The sequence below is a fragment of the Phascolarctos cinereus genome, unplaced genomic scaffold, assembly GCF_003287225.1.
Source record: "Phascolarctos cinereus isolate Bilbo 61053 unplaced genomic scaffold, phaCin_HiC Scaffold_726;HRSCAF=1367, whole genome shotgun sequence".
Lineage (NCBI taxonomy): Eukaryota > Metazoa > Chordata > Mammalia > Diprotodontia > Phascolarctidae > Phascolarctos > Phascolarctos cinereus.
Genome location: NW_027556098.1, coordinates 118059360 through 118071638, shown reverse-complemented (window position 1 = coordinate 118071638; position 12279 = coordinate 118059360). Strand labels below are relative to the sequence as shown.

At 41.0% G+C, this 12279-nt stretch overlaps 1 protein-coding gene across 1 annotated transcript; it reads right to left on the bottom strand.

Moving 5' to 3' along the window:
• Positions 1-1086: 1086 nt before the first annotated feature.
• Positions 1087-4491, bottom strand: CLDN8 (claudin 8). The gene has a single exon (XM_020985997.2). The coding sequence runs from the start codon at positions 4285-4287 to the stop codon at positions 3610-3612; it is 678 nt and encodes a 225-aa protein (XP_020841656.1). The 5' UTR covers positions 4288-4491; the 3' UTR covers positions 1087-3609.
• Positions 4492-12279: the final 7788 nt, after the last annotated feature.

Sequence of the window (12279 nt, the reverse complement as noted above, 5' to 3'; positions counted from 1 at the left end):
ATATTCTTTTTAATAAGATAAAATTGAGTTAGGCCACTTGTTACAACCATGTTATGTCATGAAAGAACTTGAATAATAATGAAAAAAGCTGCATTTGCATAAACATTTGTAATATTTATAAAGCATGTCAATCAAATACATACATAGCCACATGCTATACTGTGGGGGTTCACGTTCACATTTTACCACAAACTACCAAATGACAGAGAGGATGATGGTCTTTTGCACATAGTAGGTCTTTTTGTCTTCAGAGGGGGCAATGGGCCTTTTGCACTTAGTAGGTCTTTCGCCTTAGGAGAGGGCAATGGTCTTTTTGTATTTAGTTCTGTTTTGCCAAACGAAAACGAGGCAAAGTTTAAAAATCTTCATTTGTACAAAACTGAAATGGCCACCGCAAGCCAGCATAGCATTTACCGGAACGTAGGGTTTACAAAGAAGCTCAGAGCAATAAAAAGTGAAGTCTGTTTGGTGCTTTTTGTTCTTCAGGTATTCACGGTTGTTAAATGTCCAGTGCCTGAGTAAATAGTTATTAAAACATCAACAGACATAAAGCCCTGTGTTTAACATATCCTTCCTGCTCATTTATAAAAATCTAGATGAAGACAGTGTACTTTCCTGAAGGGTTCAAGTCTCTTGGAGAATAATTTTTTCTTATGGCCAGGCGTGCCTTCCCGTGTTCAGTTCTGGGAACCGCATATAAGTAAAGACATTGATAAATCTGGGAGCATCCAAAGGGCCTCAAGGCCATGTTACACAAGGACCAGTCAGATCCATAGGGGATATTTAGCATGGAGAATACACGGGGGGAGCTGAATACCTGCCTTCGAGGAATAGAAAGGTTGTAACATGGAAGAGTTTTCTTTTGCTTCATCTAAGCACAGCAACATTAGAAGAATCACATTTCATTCCATTGTAAAGTAAAACATCCCTTCCAGGGCTATTTCCCCAACTCACATCTATACTGAGAGGCCAGTCCCCCTGAAGGCCCTGTTACTCTGTGATCTAGGGGTGAGGTTTTAATACCCTCATTCTTGAGCCCCCATTACTGTGCTCCCAATCAATAATCAATCAGTTGACTCCATTAGCTTCTAGATAAGGGATTTACTAAAAAGGACAGTTGATTCAGAACATTCCCTCCCCTCTCACTGCCAAAGCATACACCAAAGCATTCTCTCCCACAAATTCATAAAAATTCCACGAAGGGAGTGGGCATTAACTTAAGTTACACATGTAAATAATATTTGTGGCAAATTCCAGTCCTTAGAAGTCCTATGTTCCTTTCGGGAGTGTCCATGAAGTTTGCTGCAGGGCAGGACATGTGGTGATGGATAAGTTCCTGCGCTGCTCAGTTGGGCTGGTTCCTTTCAAGGAATGACATGTTTGCTGGATGGGGGGATTGATTACTAGGCTGAGCCACTCGGTTACTGCTGGCCCAGGCTGCTGTGCTGTTGCTGCTACTCTCTCCCCTGCTTATTCTTGAGCTTTGGAGGGAAGAGAAGGTGCCAGCTGCCTCCTTGCAAATCTCTTCAGACTTGCAGCACCCACAAGGCTGCTCCCTAAGCACATCCAGCTCATAGCTGCTACTCAGTCACTTCATAAGGGAGCAAACACAAAGAAGACAGAAGCAGTCATGTACTCACAGCAGCCTTTGGCCCTTTCCCGACCTGGCTCTGGGGAGGCAATTCAAAGCAGTCCTGTCTCCTCAAAATGCAGAGTGATGAAGTCATGGGTAGCTCCTTTCGGATACTCTCTCAATTCTAGCGCAGCAAGTCCTAAGTAATCAGTTCTAGCGCCACAGACAATTAGAAGCCTTTTTATCATCATACAGTGTTGTTGTTTGGTCATTTTCAGTTGTGTCCGACTCTCCATGACCCCGTTTTGGGTTTTCCTGGCAAAGACACTGGAATGGTTCCTTCTCATCACACAGGACCAGCTCCTTATTTACCCCCGGCCAGAAACTAGCTCCCCCCAAGTTTCCACACAGTTGCTTGGACAGAAACTGGGCAGAGAATATCTGTACATGCTTCAAGTACCTGACTTGGACCAGTCCACCCATGAAAAAAGAAAAGCTTTTAATAACAAGAGCTATCCAAACAAGTAAAAGGATGCTATGAAAGATAGTGGTACCTCTCTCACTGGAAGTCCCTAAAGGCTGTATCATTACTTGTTGGGAGAGGCTGTAGACACAATGCTTATTCAGATGTGCTTTGGCCTGGCATCCCTGAAATCCCTACCAATTCTGAAGTTTCAAAGTTGCCTGAATCCAAAGTTTCAGAACATTCCCTTCCCTCCCACTGCCAAAGCATACTCTATAGCATTCTATCCCACAAATTCATAAAAATTCCACAAAGGGAGTGGGCATTAAGTTACATGTGTAATTAATACTTGTAGCAAAGGGGTACTTCCCAATTCCTGTCCTTAGAAGTCCTATGTTCCTTTCGGGGAGTCTCCATGAAGTTTGCTGCAGGGCAGGACACCAAAAGTGGTATTCTTTAGCTTAAAAGATGTTAACATACAAGACCCAACTAGACTGAAAAAAAGGTGATATTATAAAGCCATTACTCTCCTTTACACTAGTGATCAAACCATTTTAGCCTTCATTTTAATTTCAGTGTATTCATCTATAAAAAGTTTTAAACAATAAATATTAACCTTCCTCAGTCTTACTCTCTATTTTTCTGAAAATTGAGTTTTATTTATTCATGGTCATGAATTAATAGTTTATTTTCAATAAAACAATAACAGAATTTTTCTGCTTATGGGATATATGCTATGCTCACCTACTCATAAAACACTACATCATAATTAAGTCAGAACCTCAATCTTACCCTCTATTTCTCTGAAAATTGAGTTTAAGTTATTTACACTGATGAATTAATATTTTATTTTCAATAAAACAGTAACAGAATTTTCCTACTTATGTGAGATATGCTATGCTCACCTACTCATAAAACACTACGTTATAATTAAGTCAGAACCTCAATCTTACCCTCTATTTCTCTGAAAATTGAGTTTAAGTTATTCACACTGATGAATTAATATTTTATTTTCAATAAAACAATAACAGAATTTTCCTACTTATGTGAGATATGCTATGCTCACCTACTCATAAGACACTACATCATAATTAAGTCAGAACCTCAATCTTGCCCTCTATTTCTCTGAAAATTGAGTTTAAGTTATTCATACTGATGAATTAATATTTTATTTTCAATAAAACAGTAACAGATTTTTCTTACTTATGTGAGATATGCTATGCTCACATACTCAGAAAGCACTACATCATAATTAAGTCAGAACCAAAATAATGTAATCTTGAACAAAGTTATTTGAAATAACTGAAAAAAATATGAATGCCTTAAGCTTTTTAAAAAGAAGCTACTTACTATATTTCCTTAAATAGTTAGAGTATGTCTACTTTGAAATAATTTACTGCACTCTGTCACCATTGGGCTAGCAAAGACAATCTAATGTTTGGCTTGTGAAATCAATGTTTGGTAGTAAAGAATAATAAAGCAACACTCCTTTGATTCTATTTATCCTTCTGAGTAGACAGTTTTGTCCATTCACAGCAACCGACGAGGGAAACCAAAATAAAACCATAAGCCGTTAGACATACTGACTTTTGGAATACACACTTGGCGTTTTCTTCCCTGAGTGATAACTTCTGTGGGCTGTGTGATACGATGGGATCGAGTATCTGTAGTGATTGCCTTTCTCCTTACAACAAAAAACGCAGCAGAACATTGTCCCTGCGGCGATGAGGAGCAGTGCTGTAATCCAGCCTAGGTAGAGGGCTTCTCCTAGCTCGCGTTTTTGAGCTGTATTCACTACTGGGTTGTAGAAGTCTCTGATGATCTCATTGGCGACCCAGCACACCGGGACCAGAACAACAATGCCTGTGAGGATGAAGAGGATTCCAGCCGTCAGCAAAATAAAACTCTTGGCTTGTTCATCGTTCCCAGTGCATATGACACATTTCATTCCAAGGATGGCGATCATGAAAGCGAAGAAGGATAGCACGGAGGCTGCACACATCAGTCCCCGGGAGGCCTGCAGGTCTGGAGTGAGAGCCAGCAGGGAGTCATATATTTTACACTGCATCCTGATGTTAGCATGTCTCATGCAACTCATCCACAGCCCTTCCCAGAGGTTTTCAAAAACCACAATGTTGCTTCCGATGAAGGCAGAAACTCTCCACTGGGGCATGACAGTGACCGCCACTGTCCCCACCATGCCGATGCCTCCTAGTATCAGTCCGGCTATTTGCAGACCATAGTAAGCCATTTTGTCTGGAAATGTGTATACCTGTGCCACACCAGGAGAAATTAAGTAAATGAAGCAGGTCAGTAGGCATGCAGTTCTGAACAGCTGATGTTTTCTTGTGTTAATGTCCTCAGGAACCCAATTTTTTTTTCAGATAGGTTCCGCTCAGCTACTTTCAACTAAATTAAATCCAGTGTTGGCTGGCTGGGGAGCCTTTACTGACTGGAACATGTGAACTCACCAATCCGGTGTGTCTACTTTCTTGTCCAATAAGAAGGGGACAGAAGTACTAGCGTGTTTAAATTGCTCATTCTCTGTGCTTCACTTTTTTTTCCCCCTAAAAAGGCAAACAGCATGTTTACCTGTAGCCACAACCATGAATGTTTGTGCAAATCTATAAATCTATCAATCCCTTGTAGAGAGAAGTACACGTCTTATAGGTGATGGTGAAACTTTTAGAATTGTGAATTAATGAAGGCCATCCAACAGTTAGAACCTGCATCTTGGGCCCAAGCTTGACACGGACCCTTTCCTCACTTCAGGTACTCTTTCATTCTGGACCCACACAAACCATTTGGATTAGATTTAGTCCTGTGGAAGTCTGGACTTGTAAAAACCCTCAGACTCCCTTTCTCACACTCTCTGGCTCATTACACTCCCACTTTATTGCTGGGGGGTGGGGGTGGGGGTGGAGATTACTCAAAGCTCAGATTTGGCCCGAGTCTGTGTCTGACTCTTCATGACCCCATTAGGAGTTTTTTTGGCAGAGATTCTGAAGTGGTTTGCTATTTCCTTCTCCAGCTCATTTTACAGATGAGGAAGGAAACTGAGGCAAACGGGACGAAGTGATTTGCCCAGGATCACACAGTATCTTAGGTCATATCTGAGCTCAGGTCTTCCTGACTCCAGGTACAGCACTCTATCCACTGAGCCATCTAACCACACTATTGGCCTATGCCTAGGATCTCATTATAGGAAGGAGTAGAAAGATATACGATGTACAATGTAAATCTAGTATTGGAGGGTGGGGTGGGGAAGGAAGGGAATGAGCATTTATATAGCACCTACTATGTGCAGGGCACTGTGCTAAGCACTCCACAAATGTCATGTTATCCGAGCTTCACAATAACCCCAGTATTCATTAAGATACATAAAACCTACAAGCATGTATTGACAGAAAGACACAAGACAGGATTCACTAACTGAGAACTACTGTTATGAAATGTAAGTTCCTTGGGAGCAGGGATTGTTGTATTCAAATTTCTCTCCCTAGGGTCCACCATAGCACTTGGCACATAGTTGGCGCTTAATAAATACTTGTTGAATGACACATTGCCAGAAAAAAAATACTTAAATTAACAAACAATAGCTTAATAAAATAAATAGTAGGAATAACTACTGTTATGCTCTCCAGGAGATTAAGACTGAATATGAGTTTGTGGGATGGCTGAGAAGCCATAACACATTTCACCTCACGTCTGCCCTGTCTCTCTCAATCTCCGCTATCTTCTGACCAGCCAGGCCAGAGGCAGAACTCATCCTGTAGCTGGTAGTCATCTTCTCTAAGAGTGTCCTAAGAGTTGCTTAGGACTCCTCCTAAAATTCAGCCGGACCTGGTGAGGACCCAGGATCTCCAAATCCCTTGAACTTACATTTCCACCAATCCTGAATACATGCATCTTGGAATCACTGTTTAGTCACTTATACTAAGGAAAGAATAGTCACCGTAGAGGTAGCCCAAAACCCAGGCCCAGCCTCAGGCATTCCTAATTAGGATATATGCTTTAGTTACCTTGTGATAGCAGTTCGATATTTCTGCTAGGGTCAGGGGAAGGGCCCTTCCCCTACTCCTCGCGGGAATACTACTACCACATAGAGATTTGAGGGGAAAGAGAGCAGAATTACTTCCTTTTTAAAGGTACAAAATCATTGGTTTTTCCTCATTGGCCAATAAGGGATGCTTTGTCATTCCCAAAATGCCTGAGTCCTTCCCAAAACCACGGACAGGCAGCGGGAAGCTGCTGAGAGATTCAAAATCCCAAAGTAGCTAAAAGGTAGCAAAAACTCCAGTTGGCTGGAAGCAGGCAAAGCAGCCCTTCCCTGTCCTGTTCCACGTACAATAAAATATCTACTTTAGGCATCTGCTTGGATTGTCAGAGTGCCAAAGTGAAAGGAGAGAAGGGGGCAGACAGGTCACTTGTACTTGTGAAACATTCTTTGAGATTTATTTGATTCAAGGGACTGATATAATTTGACTGCAACTTCAAAGCAAGCACTATCTGACATAAAATTGAGGAATGGATAATGCAAAAAAGAAAAAAGAGATAAAACCAAAACAAAAAGCAAAGTTAGCTTCAGCATATACAGAACAAGTATGATTGCCTAGCACCTTAAGGTAAGGCCTCTTCTTTCCTAACCCTTAACTGTTAATGCTCTTCCTCTCTGTCTTATGTATTTCTTAAAAAATTGATTCTCTGTTTACTTATCCTAGGTATTCTTACATGTGAACATGTCTCCTCCAGTAGAAAATAATCTTCTTGAATGTAAGAACCATCTTATTCTTTGTGTTTGCACCTTCAGGGCCTAACACAGTGATTGGCACGTAGTACTTAATAAAAGCTTGATTGAATGATTCTTTCCTCTGATTGATTGATTGATTCATTCTTTCTTCCCAACCATGAAAAAAATGCATGTACCTGGAATTCTCTTTAAGCAAATTGGATATACTATAATGTGGACTTAACAAAAAGATAAATTAGGATTACTTGAAATAGAACTATGAATTGATATGTGATAAATTCATTTATAAGGAACATGTCAGGGCAGCTAGATGGTGCAGTGCATAGCAATGGCTCTGGATTCAGGAAGACCTGAGTTCAAGTCTGGCCTCACACTTGACGCTTACTAGCTGTGTGACCCTGAGCAAGTCACTTCACCCCATTGCCTTGACATAAAAAAAAAGTAGTAATAATAATAATAAGGAACATGTCAAAGAGCACATGGATTTTTAGATAAATGGAAAGGGGGAGGGAAAAACATACTGCTCAGTGAGCACGTGGCAAATCAGTTAAAATTTATCATCAGGCACATCAGGAATGAGCTAGAGAGCCAGCTCCTCTGGGCTTGTTAAATTTTCAGTGTAAACATGTATACCTCAGAAGTTGGCAAACAAAACAAAGCAGGACTTGATTTATTGTCCTGTTGGCTGGTCTAGATTTAAGAAACTTACTAATGTTAAAGTTAATAATGCAGATATGTCATACACACATTTTCTCCCCAGAGAACTGTTTTTTTAAACATCTGCCAGCACACCCCTGGGTGTAGTCCTAAGATTTTTTTGTTTGTTTGTTTGTTTTGGTGAGGCAATTGGGGTTAAGTGACTTGCCTAGGGTCACACAGCTAGTAAGTGTCAAGTGTCTGAGGTCACATTTGAACTCAGGACTTCCTGACTCCAAGGCTGGAGCTCTATCCACTGTGCCACCTAGCAGCCCCTATTCCTAAGATTTTGTAGTCAAGTTTGGGGTAATGTGTTTACATCCTAGAGAGTTGGGGAGAGGCAATAGGAATGTCCGAGTTACCTAGGAGATCCAGTGTATGTGGTAGTTGGTGACTGTAGCATTTGTAGACTACAGATCAATGACTGGTGATTGTAGACTGGTGGTAGTAGGAGAAAGGAAAGAAACACTTTGAGGTGGGGCTACAGCTTTAGAAGCTTGTTGTTTGTCCTTTGAGGACCAATGACAACAAGAAGGTGATGTCTTGACTTGCAGTGAATTGGATTTGAGTGAGGCAGAGCTATGTAAGGTCATCAGCCTCACTTTCTTCTCCAGAGTCATTGGAGTCCAGTGGCAAGACATAGGTCAAAATGACTGGCAATGGCTCTGGATTCAGGGGGACATCTCGGTCTTTTTAAGCTGAGGTTTTTCCCAGGTCTCAGTTTGTCTGAGACAACACTCAATCAGTGATTAAAGGCTAGGGAAGAATGAGGCAAAAGACGGCCTAGTTTACCTTCAATCTGGGAGCAAAGACCCTCAGAGTTTGGCCAGAACAGTTACTATTTATACTCATTGCTTTAGAAACTGTTCCTTTGGGGATTAGGAGGGCTGGAAGGGAGAGGAAATATATTTAATTTTAAAAACTAAATTTTAAAGAAACTATTACTATCTTCTTAGAGTTGTTTCTCTACATTGATCCTATTTTCCAGGATCCAGAAGACTTCAGAGTCCAGAGCCTCGCCATACTGGGGCCAGACACAATGTGGACAACCGACTGGTTTTAGCCCAACTCTAACCCAGAAGTCCTGAGCTCTCAGCTACCCCAGCTGCAGGGATGCCCAGCCAGGACATGTCCTTAGCTGCTGTGTCCTCAATTACCACATTCCTGGGGTAGGAGAAAGACATCAGCTCCCCTTTTTTACTTTCTAGAAAGAAGCTCCAAGGGTCCTGACTTAGTAGATGGGGAAAGAGCAAAAGGACAGAATCTTCTAAGATCTACTGAGTTGGCTATCGCTGGCATAGTACCAATCCTCTGTGATGTAGCTTTGATTCTGGGCTATTGTGCCCTTCCTCCCTTCAGCCATCATTGGGTGGGGGGACCAAGGGACCACGAGGGGCTTGCTGCATCATCACATCATCATAGAGTGCCCAAATCATTCAGCACTGGGTCACACTGCCATTTACATGGCACTTGGAGGTTTGCAAAGGTCTTTATGTATTTCATTTGATTTGATCCTTACAACTATCCTGAGGGTGGCATTCTTCTTATCCCCATTTTATAGATGAGAAAATGAACCTGAGAGAGGTAAAGTTACTTTAACTATTAAGAGCCGGAGGCAGAATTCGAACTCTGGTCTTTCTGATTCTATATTACTCCGCACCTGGCTCTCACCTACTATCAAAAACTACTCAACTAGAAAATAGGTTGAGGGGAAATAATTTAAAAATCACTGGACTCCCTCAAAACCATAACCAAGAAATAAAATCTGAATACTGTATTTCAAGAAATCATAGAAGAAAAGTGTCCAGATCCATTTGAACCAGAAGGCATAGTGAAAATAGTATCCACTGGTCATCTCCTGAAAGAAACCCCAAATCTAAAACCTTGAAAGGTCAAAACCAAAATTGAGGGCTTCCAGTTCAAAGAAGACATATCATCAGCAGTCAGAGAATCTACCCTGAGAGCTGTAGGCCTGCCTCCCGTTTTATTTGCTGGGTCGCCCGGGAGTGCCAGTGTATTACTGGGCCTATTTATCTGTTATCTCACATTCTCATTACATGACAAACCTATTGTAGGAGGTCAACAATTCATAAAACACTCTGGAGATGAGTACCCTGTTAAATTTTTGTCACATTTCAATGAAAATAATTATCTGTTTCATTTATCTATAAATCTGTGACTTTGCAACATAAGTAATGTTGGAAGGGACTGCTAATAATCTCTACAAGCCTACCTGATGCATTGTAGGATCTCCCATGATATATGGATGGGCATGGCAGATAATTCGGGGCCCATGGGTCCTTTAAGATAAACCATTTTTCAATACGACTTTTTATTAAAGTTAAGGAGGAAAATTATGTTGTTGTTGTTGTTCAGTCATTCAGTTTGTGGCCAACTCCTTGTGACCCCATGGACCATGTCATGTGAGGCCCTTCTGTCCTCCACTATCTCCTAAAGTCTGTCCAAGCAATACTGTCCATGGGGTTTTCTTGGCCAAGATGCTGGAGTGCCTTACCATTTCCTTCTCCAGTAGATCCCCTTTTGTCAGAACTCTCCACCATGACCTGTCCATCTTGGGTGACCCTGCATGGCATAGCTCATAGGTCCATTGAGCGATGCAAGCCCCTCTACCGTGATAAAGCACTGATCCAGGAGGGGGGAAATTATGAGTAAAATGTTTTTAAAAAAATAAAGCGTTCTCTTCTAGACAAACAAAGGAGAAGAACAAAAGAAATAGTTTTTCTTGTAGCATTAGAAATAACAGCAAGTGAGGAAAGTAATTAACTGGGTAAACAGAGCTAAAGCCACATTACTGATTAGTTTGCAGGACAATTGACTCTATATTCAAAATCTAAGTTGAGATTTTCTCTGTGTTGGACAACAATTGTTCATAAATTTTAATAGGTTTAGACACTGTTCATCTTACTTACAAGCTTCCAGAACAAGTCGAAGAGGAAGATTATCAGACTAAGCAGTTATAACAGAGGGGAAAGGGAGAAAGCACAGTATATTATTGCAACATACCACGCATGCTGTTATTTTTTTTAATCGTAAGATGAAAAATATAAGTTGTGCAAACATGTTTCAAATATAAATATATCAAACATAAACAGCAATTATTTGTTGCTGGGCAAGTTTTGGTGTTGGCATTTTATAAAAATGCCCTCAGCGCCCTTGGTAGAAGATCATCATGGAAAGAATGCTGCATTTGTAGCACCTGGTTCAAATCCTGGCTCTGATTTTTATTACTTATGTGACCTTGGGCAATTCACTTTCTTTCCATGGGTCTCAGTTTCCTCCACTACATGAGGAGGGGGTGGGGCTAGATGACATCTAAGATCCTTTCCAGCTCCAAATTTATGAGCCTGCGACATGTAAGACCCCTTATGGCTTCAGCCTCAAATCTACGATTCTATCTTCTTAATTCCACTAAGCTAGTTAGCTGAAATACCTATGCAAATGTCTTTCTCAAAAACATATTTTCAGACATGGCTAATGTGGGAATTTGTTTTGCCAGACTACATAGACGTGTGTTGAGGAATTTGTCCTTCGGGTGTTGGTTTTCTGTTATTTGTTTTTTAATTAGCTCCATGTAGGGGGTAGGAGGAATTGGGAGGGGCAGATTTATTTTTTAAAAATTGTTACTTGAAAACCAAACACAAATTATTACATTTTTTAAAGGGAAGTCTTTCTCTGTAAAGCCATAACGTTCATATACAGTGGAAGGTTAGCTTTGTCCTTATATGCCCACCAGTCTACATTCTCTTGTCCCTTTGGTCTGTATTTACCATAACAAAACCATAGACATGACAAAACTGATCGTGCTGCATTCTTTATGGTTGAGGACACCAACAGGCCACATCTTTCTAGGTCCGGCTCTATCTACAGCTTAGGGATCTTTGCAGCAATGGGCAGTAAGAGCAGCTGGTAGGCTGGAATCTGCTAAAGAGGTAATTTTAATAGAGAAGGAAGGAGGGAAAGAGAGAGACAGAGACATGAAGACACAGAGACAAAAGAAAGAGACAGACAGAAAGAAACAGAAAGAGATAGAGACAGACACAGAGATAGAAACAGACACAGTGACAGATGCACACGAATTATTGAGGAAAATTCTAGCTTGATAATGAACAGGCAAATACATTTAAACGACTTTAATATGTACAGAATATATTCCGTAACATTCTTCATCATTGAACTCAAAGGCCACCTTCTCCAAGGAACCACTCCCAAGTTCCCAACTGCTAGAGCTTCCTGTTGAGACTGTTCTCCATCTACTTGTATGAACTTATTTATTTATAGTGTTTGTAATCTCCCCCATTAAACTGTAAACTCCTTCAAGGCGGGGACTATATTTGCCTTCATAGCCCTAGCACTTAGCACTGTGGCAGGCACTTTATAAGCATTTAAAAACTGCTTGTTTGATTGGTCGAATGATAATACTTGTTTAGTCATTGATTCCTGTCTGACTCTTTGTGAACCCATGGGCCAAACCGTCCATGGAGTTTTCTTGTCAAAGATACTGGAGTGGTTTGCCATTCCCTTCTCTTGGATTACGGCAAATAGAGGTTAAGTGACTTGCCCAGGGTCAAATAGCTAGTAATTGTCTGAGGTAGGGTTTGGACTCAGGTCCAAATGGAGATGTCAGCAATCCTACCTGTCCTGACCCCCTGTTCCACCCCCACTCATCTTCCAGGTTTACCTAGATACCATTGAAAGGGCCGAACAGTGGTTTTTTGCATACAAAGAAGAAGAAGGTGACACAAGGACATTAAAAGAACACTGCTTCCCTGATGAATA

Excerpts from the sequence above, each read along its gene's own strand:
- CLDN8 (XM_020985997.2), bottom strand. The coding sequence starts at position 4,287 with ATGGCTTACTATGGTCTGCAAATAGCCGGACTGATACTAGGAGGCATC.